The sequence below is a fragment of the Poecile atricapillus genome, chromosome 2 (assembly GCF_030490865.1).
Source record: "Poecile atricapillus isolate bPoeAtr1 chromosome 2, bPoeAtr1.hap1, whole genome shotgun sequence".
NCBI classification, from domain to species: Eukaryota; Metazoa; Chordata; class Aves; order Passeriformes; family Paridae; genus Poecile; species Poecile atricapillus.
The window spans coordinates 114,550,730-114,560,306 of NC_081250.1; the positions used below are offsets into that span (position 1 = coordinate 114,550,730).

Below are 9,577 nucleotides of genomic sequence, written 5' to 3' on the forward strand. Positions count from 1 at the left end.
CAGGTTGCCATGCTCTTGGGAAGACTGGAGGATGGGAGGAGACACAGCCAGGACAGGTGACCTCAACCACCAAAGGGATATTCCAGACCTTATGACATCATGCTCAGTATATAAAGTGGGAGGAAGAAGGAGGAGGAGGAGGAGTGACGTTTTGGGTGATGGCATTTGTCTTCCCAAATAACCATTACACATGATGGGGCCCTGCTTTCCTGGAGATGGCTGAACACCCGCCTAACCGTGGTAAAAAGTGAATTAATTTCCTTCGTCTGCTTTGCCTGGGTGAACAGCTTTTGCTTTCCCTAGTAATGTGTCTTTATCTCAACCCACGAGTTTTCTACCTTTCATCCTTGGGGCTCTCTCCCCGATCCCACTGTGTGAGGCTCGGCTGATGTCTGCGTTACCCCCCGAGCGTCTCCAAGCGCAATGGATATTTCAGTGCCTGCACGGGGTGCGCCTGAGCAAGGACCGCTGCACCAGCCGGGTTTAGATGCAGCCTGATGGTTTTAAAGACTCGGCTCGGAAGGCTGAGGCCTCAGTAATAAAACAGCAGGTGCTGGGAGACGAAATGTTACGAGCGCCCTTTACACAACCATTGCAATCCTGAGCGCCGGCACCGCCAAAGCGCCGGGCCCGCCCCGCCGCCGGCTGCGCGACACCGCTGAGACGGCGCGGCAGCTGCGGTTTACGGCGCTGCCGTAAAGCGCCGCGGCCGGGCGCGATCCCCGCGGGCGCCCTTGGGCAGGAGCGGCCATGAGCGGGAGCGGCGCGAACCGGGCCCTGGAGCTGCTGCGCTCCCTGCCCAGGGTCAGCCTGGCTAACTTAAGGCCCAACCCCGGCTCCAAAAAGCGGGTGAGTGCCTGCAGCCCGCCGGGTGGGCCCTGGCGGCAGGATCCACGCGCCCCGCTCGGTGTGGTTTGCCCCCAGGGGTGTCAGAAGGCCATCATCCTGGCACGGCCAGGAGAGCGGCCGGGCCAGAACAGGCGTGGGAAGGCAGAGGAGGGGATGGCACTGCTGTGTGTGTGTTGCCCTTTGCGTGCCGCGTGGCCGGTGTGTGTGGCCGTCCCCACAGAGAGCTGGCATCATCACTCAGATGAGTGGTGCTGGCTGAACCTCAGCGCCATTCCAGGGGCTGGAAGGGAATAGTAAAAGGTTTTTATCTCCACATGTTTATGGGGTGCAGTAATATGTTTGGAAGTGAAGGTTAGAAGGCGTACAAAGAAAAGGAATGTGATACCAGCTAATATTCTTGTTCCTATTTCTCGAAAACAAACCTGTGATCTGTCTCCTTGTAAAGCGGTAGAGAAATTACGAAAAGAAACCAGGGAGAGACCACTGTGGTATGAAGGGAATATTAGTGAACAGGGAGATGAGGTTCAAAGGCTGAAACCACGGAAACAGAGAAGGGAACAACAAGCAGTACTTCCTAAAAGTCCTGAAGACTGCCTAAAATTACTAAATAGTACAGAATTCAGGTTCAGTTTTGTGCTAGACTCGACCATCCCTGCCACCAAAGGAAGCTGAGTTGTCCCCAGACTGTTTGTGGTGCCAGCCTACAACTGCGCTCTACATAAGTCATGTTAACTGCTTTTCTATTTTTTCACTTAGTAATGGTCTATAACTTAACTTTTCCTCAAGAATCAGCATTTTGCTTAGTTGCTTGTATCTCTGAAATCTAATGTTTTAGATTTATTACTAGTTAATATAATAATTAAGTAATATTATTACTCTGAAGTAGTTGTTTAAATCTATCACTGATTGTTTTGAAGGAGAGAAGACGTGGCCGTGGAAGATACGGAGGTAGGAAGTGTGGCCGAGGTCACAAAGGAGAAAGACAAAGAGGGAATCGCCCCCGATTAGGCTTTGAGGGTGGTCAGACTCCATTTTACTTGGCCATACCAAAATACGGATTTAACGAGGGACATAGGTAAGTTTCTAAGCGTTTGCTTGGAAATAAATCATTGTCTGCTTTTCTTGATCTTTCTCCTGAAGCAAGAATCTTAATATGCTGAAACAGGCCTAACTGAAAAAGCTCGGCTTCCCAGATTCCTCTCAGGTTGTTAGTTACCTTACCAGAAGAATCTCCCATTTCTTGTAGATTACTCTTTTAATTAATTATTGACTGTTTTACATGTCTGCTTATTTACTCTCTTTTCATAATCCTTCCTGTGTAGCAGGCTACCCTTCCTCTTCCAGCTGAGTGAATTTCTCTTTGAATCTATTCCCTCATTCCTGCTTGATTTTCCTTTTTTCTCATAACCCAGTGAACTGACTGGGAACAGTCCCAGTGACCAGAGTGAGGATGTTGGGCATGGAAATGTAATCCAAAGCCTTGCTTTATTGTTTCTCCTCGCTTTATTCACCAGAAACTCTGATCTGCTGCCAGCCCAACAATTCTGCTTCTCTTCGTGGTTCTACCTTTTCAGCCCTCTGACACTGGTGTTTGTCTGTCTGTGCCCTGCCTGTTCCATCTAGAGTCCTAAAAAGCTTTTTAATACCAAATGTGCTGGATGAGGCATTAAATCACCTTTCACAATTGTTCTTCTTGGACATTTTTCCTTGTTTATTTCTTCTGTCCTTATTTCACATTGTACTTGTTTGTGTCATGTCCTTATTCCATCTTTTTAATGTTTAAGGTTATTCTAACATGTAGTTTCTCCAGTCACTGTCCTACCTGGAGAGATGTATGTCAACATCTTCCAAATTTCCTTCACTTATATTGATAATCTAAAAATATGGATTTTTTTTTTTTTTTTGTTTGGGTTTTTTTTAAAGCTGAGTTTGTTTCATCAGGTAGTATTTGTGTTACCTGGGTCAGAAACCATTTTGCTGCTTTCTAATCTTTGCAAACTTCTGTGTCCATAGAATGCTGTTACAGGCAGTAGTAACAAAAGCCTGCTGCACCAAGCAGACAGTTCAGGGATGAAAAGACTAATGTGTATTTGTGATTTGTTAGACTTGATTTCATGTTCCATTTCCTGATACCACTCCATCAAATAGCTGAGCACTTTATATTTCCATTCTTCATGCATGCAGTAGAACTTACAGACTTGTCCCAGTTATTAAAGGGTTTCCTCTGAATCTTAATAGTTTTGAAATGTGACTCAAATTCTATTTTGAGGCACCGTTATTTCCTCCTGTTTGTTAAATTATTGTAAGAGTAAACAAGAAGTGCTTTGAATAGCTGAAGGCAGAGCGTAAATCTTACTACAGTCCTGCAAAGGAAAAGCTGCAGAATGCAGGCAAACAGCTTCTTATGTTAATATTGGTCGTAAGTTCATGAATAACCAACAGCAAAAATCCAGCCTCCCACAGTGACAAGAAATTATTAGGATCTTGCTATTTTTAGCAATATATGACAGCATGTGAAAACAAAAAAAGTACTCTGTAGATTCAATGCTGTTTGCAAAATTTCAGTGTCAGGCTATTGTAAATGTTGCTGTGTTCACCACTGTAAGTGCACTCAAGTGATGCTGTTGGGGCAGGGGGGAGCATGCTGAACAAATCTCTGCCTGTTTATCTTCAACTCACTCTTCCTTCTGCCTCCGCTTCTTGAACTTTCTGTTTATAAGGGGTTGTCTGACAGCACAAATTCTTGTCTTTGTACGTGGCTTGGAGTAAGAGATCAGCTACTTCCCAGTTCTTGAGCTACCACTCAGAGACTTCCGACAGCAGCTGTCAAACGGATTGTAGGAGGAAGTTTTGGGTATCAGCATAAGTGGTGTGCATAGACAGGAATGGACTCTGGCACTGGAAAACTGTGCTAGGGGTTGGTTTGTGCAGTAGAGTTAGAACTTGATTAAAAACAAAAGTAGGTTCTGCTGAAGCCAATGGCTGTTGACAAGAGATTCCAGCTCCTTTTTGGGAATGTAGGTTAATGCATATTTTCTCAATATTTCTCTTCCTTGATGGTGTTTTGAGGGAGACTACTTTCAGTACTTTCTGAGATGTTTGGTACAGTAGTAATGGATCAGAAAATCTTGTTGTATGTAAGCTATGCATGTACAGAATTTTGCTGATGGTCTTTGACTAAGTTTGTATGGGAGGAGATGTTTGATTTTTTGACTGTCTTATCAGTGAAGCACCCAAGGCAGATTCAGTTTGAAAATGGTAGTTATTTACAGTCTTGCCAAGAAATGTTGACACTGTAATGTCTTAGTATTTTTTTTTGTTTAGGAGCAGATAAAAACCAGAATATCTCTCTTTTTTTTTTTTTTTTTTTGGGTTATTTGGGGTTTTTTTGTCTTTCTCTCCCCAGCCTCAGACGTCAGTACCAACCTCTGAGTCTTCAGAGGCTGCAGTACCTGATTGATTTGGGCAGAGTTGACCCCACGCAGCCAATTGACTTAACTCAGCTCACTAACGCCAGAGGTGTGACAGTGCAGCCTCTCAAGCGGGATTACGGTGTCCATCTGGTGGAGGAGGTATGCAGACAACACACTTGGTACTTGAGGCTTTCAGGTTGTCATTCCCATGGTTTGGAAGCATCTTCGAGTCTCCCAATTAGTTTGCTGTGGGACTTTTGTGGATCATAAATCCACTAGAGGGCACTGTGTGTCAGCAAAAAAAGAAACAACTTGGGAGGATGTCTTCATACCCAGGGGACTGGGTATGAAGAAATGAGAGTTAAGGAGTACATAACAAAAGGCTGAAGAAGTATTTTGCAACAGAAAACTAAAATGTACTGAAAAAAATGTATGAATATCTTGGAAATGGAAAGGTTTTCTTTATTCAACACAAGTGCCTTAGAGCAATTTGGTTACCTATCTTGATGCAGGGAACAGACAATTCATAATATTTTGCAGGATTTAATGTTCCTTACAAGTTTTCAGAGAAGAATAAATGTGTGTCCTAAAATACACATTTTAATGTTACTGTAATGTGTGTTGAAATTTACAGGGTGCTGATATTTTTGCAGCAAAAGTAAATATTGAAGTGCAGAGGGCATCGGAATTAGCAATTGCAGCCATAGAAAAAAATGGAGGTGTAGTAACAACATCGTTCTATGACCCAAGGAGCCTGGGTAAGAACTTCTTTTAATTTCTGCCTTTTTTTTTTTGAACATGCAAAGATTAAATGATCCAAATCAAAGTTTCCAACACAGTTCTTTGTAGAAAGTAATCAGCTTCTAAAAACTTCAAAAACAGTTACATGTATATTTATAGAATCGTAGAACACTTTGGGTTGGAAGAGACCTTAAAGATGATTCCAGCCCCCAGTAATGAATGATAATGCATCCTCAGTTTTACCTTTTTTAACCATTCACCTGTTTAATCCTCCAAGTATTAGTAGTTTTATACCAATCAACCAGTTAAGGAAATCTGAATAGCTTTGTAAATAGAGGAACTAAAAATATTGTTTTGCTGAATTTTTGTCTTCTGTTTCCCATGTTTAATAGCACTAAGAAAACTCAGGAAAAAATAGATTTAAAAAACACTTTGGATGTTTATATTTTTAATTTAAAATGCTTTTCCACTTGAAGTGAGGAAGTAAGTTACAGAAGCTCAGAATCACTCCAGTTAAAATGGCTATTGTTTTCAGAACACTTTCACTGAAGAATGAGGCTTTGCTTTGCTTGAGGCTGCATCCTGCCTAACATTCATTCATGTAGTTCTTATTGACAATAAGTCAGCTTTCATGTGTGAATGAAGCTGAAAAGAAGAGGAATAGACATTTTTAGTGTGCAAAATATGTTACCCAGGAGTGATACAACTTCTGGGATTTTTTAATTCCACAAAATAATAAAAATAATAAGGTTAAAAGGTTCTGGAATATAATTTGCTAAAATCAGTAAAATTTGAGGGAGAGAGGATACTCCCACAAAAGACTAAATAGATGCATGTGCCATTGATACTTTATTTAAAATACTTAGAGAAGCACTGAAATTGACATTAGTTGGTACACTTTGTAAATAGCTGTGCAAATGCATTGCTTCAAACCTGGAAATAGTAATTTAAGTAGGCTTAGTTATGGTTATCTTTCCCAAGTATGCATTCTAAATGTATTAGAAGTAGCAACTCCTCCAGACTGACACTATAAAGACCAGTTAAAACAGAGTTGTTTGCATGGTTAAGTGAAACTTGCAAACCACTATCTCGTTCTGAGCAAGAATATTTTTGATGGTTGATTTTTTGCTTGGTACTTTTTAATGTAAACATAGTAATTAATTTAGTACAAAATAAGAAGGTGTCATTTAATGTCTTTAAATCTATGTTATGAAGTGTAGTCACTAATCTTCTCTCATGTTTGCCCTCAGAAATTTTATGCAAGCCGGTAGTATTTTTCCTGCGTGGCAAACCTATCCCAAAGCGAATGCTCCCACCTGAAGACCTCGTCCGTTACTACACAGATCCCAGGAGTCGGGGCTACCTGGCAGACCCATCTAAGGTTGCAGAAGCCAGGCTGGAACTTGCTAAGAAATACGGCTATGTCTTACCAGACATAACTAAGGATGAACTTTTTAAAATGCTAAGTGCACGCAAGGATCCTAGACAGATATTTTTTGGTCTTGCTCCAGGATGGATCGTTAACCTGGCAGACAAGAAAATTCTAAAACCAACTGATGAGAGTCTTTTGAAATACTACAGCTCATGAGTTCAGGACTGGACACAACTGCAGGTGTACAGGAAACATCTGGGTATGAAATAATGGATAGAAGTGGTGTGTGTTTGTTTGTTTTTGAGACTCCTGTTATACTAGAGAAAGCGTTTTTTCTTCATGTAATCTTCTGGTGTACCTCTCAACTTTTTTATTGTCATAATAGAGTGTATCAGAAGTCTTAACATTTGAAAACAATGTCAAATCTGACATAAAGTGTGGGTCTGGGCACTTTATCTTCCAATGGTTTGCCAGTTATTTTTTCAGACAAAATTGTTGCATTTGTTTCATAGGATAATTCCAAAGAGTCATTTGACCTAATAATTAGTTTATATTTCCCCCCTCAATTTAAAATTGGAAACATGACTGTACAAAACTAAAATTAGTTTTACAGTCATATTGCATAAAATTTTAAGTTCTAGAAAATGTATCTTGGATACCTCTAAGTGTTATTTTTGGTTGGGGAAGAATAAAAAGAACTAGAAATGAAAAAGTACTAAAGATTGCAATAACCTCTTCAATTCCATAGCTATGTTTTGGATGTTGCCATTGCCATCAATAGCACTAGAGCTTGAGAGATCTTGATTTTTCTATTTTTTCATATGCAATTGGGGAAGACAGAGTGTGCAGTTTAAAACAACTTTCTATCTAAATTTGAGGCTGGGAGGAGAAGATAGCTGTTTTAATTCAATGGCTTTTATTATTCAAACAGAATTTAAAACTTGTTCTGACACAAATGTAATCTTACTAATAAAAATGCATACCAGAATCCAGAGTCAATGAATGGCAGTGACAGCAGATTATGAAGGATGGGATGTGATGGACAAAGTACACAGTTAGAATTCAATTTTCAGCTTGATCACAGATGGCATGTGTGACAGTGGACAAATGAATTTAAGTGTTTTGGAAAGTTATGAACAAATTGTATTTATGGAAATAGCATTTTAATCACACAAACTTGATTAAATCTTGAAGAATATTTTCATCGAAGGTTTGTTTTATCAGTCTCTCCAGAATACTGCATTATTACTATGCAGGAGTATTGTAGGTTTTGTGTGGAAGCTTAGTACTGGGCATTTGAGACAGTGAACCAGACAGTAAAGAGGGATGAGAGGGGAGACCAAGGTAATGTATCAGAATGTGCTCTGACTGCTCTGAAGTTAATGAGCTGCTTCATAATTATGTGGTTTAATGGAAGCTGAATATGGCTTTAAAATAGTCATGATTTGATTGTGAGAATGCAGGAAACAGTCCAGGAGACCAGAACACAAGAAGTCATCTTGCTTTCCAATTTTCATGTGCCTTTGGAAATGCTACTTAGAGTTTCCTGTAGCTGCCAAGCCATCCCATCTTATAGGGAAAGTCCTCTGTGTGCTAGAATCTCCTCTTTCTCTTGTATGACATCTGTATTTTGCTGCTATACCTCAATGGGGGAAGATTTAAGAAAAACCTTCTTTTTCTTTCAGACAATAAAATGAAGCAGATGAATTTTTGTTGGTGTTTGTCAACCAGCCCAGATTTTTCCTTCACTCAACAACCTGCCTTACTATGACCATCTGTAATCACATAACAAAATAAAAGAAGTCTTCTCATTCCAATTAAATAATCTGAAATCAAGAGATTAAGAATAGAAGTAATTAAATTTTGACAATTTACTCTTCAACTTGTATTGTTCCTTGTTAATGTGTGTTAAATGCTGTCAGTAATGGTCATGCCCCTGACTTGGGTCTTAAGTATAGGTGAAACACAGCAAAACAGCAATATAAAATTGGACTATGAATAGCAGGAATTTTGTTTTCGTGGCATTAACATTAATATTTTATAAGATGCCCAACACTTTTTTGGCACGTTAAGAATAATACTCTGTGCCAAAAAAAGTACAGTTGGTGTTAACTTGAATGTGAAGTAAATAACTTTCTCACTTTAGATGTATCCTGTTCTGCATCCTGATGATTGTTGGTTTGGAACCTTAAATGACAAGCAATACTTTCTGCTTTTTCTTTTTTTTTAAGTTTTTGTTATTACAATAACTTTACAATAACAATATTACTACTGCCTTCATTTGGGAAGGAGTTGGAGAGGGAGGGAAGAGTATTTATTGCCTTCCCTTATTTGTGCCATAATGTTTCTGTTTTTATGAATCAATTCACAATTGTATTTTGTGGAGGTGGTGGTACTCAACAGGAAAGCTACTTAACTGGAAGTGAAGAAGGAAGTTAGTCATATTAGTGAAGACCAGAAGACAAAAGTGTTTATGTATCATTGTGTATTTTGGGGAGGAGAAGAAGGGGGAAGGCAAGTTTGTTTCCATTTCTGCTCTTTGTATTAAAATGAACAAATTGCTCTCAGCAATTTTTTTTCTAAATCAACTTCTTTGATACACACACGCATGCACACGCTGGTTTCTGTAGGTTTCTAAATGGTTTTCAGGTGAAAGGGTAACTTGGATAAAATGATAACAGTGAAAGAAAGAATGAAAACAGGAAACAGATGTCTGGTGACGTCGAGGGATTGGATAGCACTTATTCAGTGAACGATGTCTTAGTCACAAGGCAGCTGTATCCTGGCTCTGATACTACAACACTACAAATACCTTGGAGCCAAAACAGCCACGTTCCACAAAATCCGGTCATTCTACTTCTTAAAGGTGATCTTTTATCATCTTATAGTTAGAGAGGGCAAAAAAGGGCTATATGTTCCTTTATTTAAAATATGCAATGCTTGTCTTTTTTTCTCACTTCTGTTAACAGTATCTAGTATTTTGTATCAGTTGTTTGAATTTTTATTTACTAGTGCAAAAAGTCACAAGGCTATAGAGGATTTCCTGTTCATTTTATCTCATCAGGAACACAAGTCTCCTAGCAACCAAATACACAATTATCAAAAGCACAAGTGAGTTATTGACAAGGTTTCTAATAAATCCATAATAAAGTGTCTGAAAGGACTGTTGTTTACCTGTCAGGCTTACTGGTGCAAGACTTAA

General features: G+C 39.7%; 1 protein-coding gene across 1 annotated transcript; it reads left to right on the plus strand.

The window, feature by feature from the left end:
- The first annotated feature begins 690 nt into the window (after positions 1 to 690).
- MRPL15 (mitochondrial ribosomal protein L15) lies at positions 691 to 8,942 on the plus strand. Its single transcript, XM_058831808.1, has 6 exons — positions 691 to 849; positions 1,767 to 1,924; positions 4,256 to 4,421; positions 4,897 to 5,020; positions 6,254 to 6,634; positions 8,061 to 8,942. Exons 1-5 carry the CDS (start codon positions 751 to 753, stop codon positions 6,589 to 6,591), a joined length of 885 nt encoding a protein of 294 aa, XP_058687791.1. The 5' UTR covers positions 691 to 750; the 3' UTR covers positions 6,592 to 6,634; positions 8,061 to 8,942.
- The last annotated feature ends 635 nt before the right edge of the window (positions 8,943 to 9,577 follow it).

Excerpts from the sequence above, each read along its gene's own strand:
- MRPL15 (XM_058831808.1), top strand. The coding sequence starts at position 751 with ATGAGCGGGAGCGGCGCGAACCGGGCCCTGGAGCTGCTGCGCTCCCTG. Across the intron at positions 4,422-4,896 it reads GTGTCCATCTGGTGGAGGAG|GGTGCTGATATTTTTGCAGC; the intron begins GTATGCAGACAA and ends TGAAATTTACAG. Across the intron at positions 5,021-6,253 it reads CTATGACCCAAGGAGCCTGG|AAATTTTATGCAAGCCGGTA; the intron begins GTAAGAACTTCT and ends GTTTGCCCTCAG.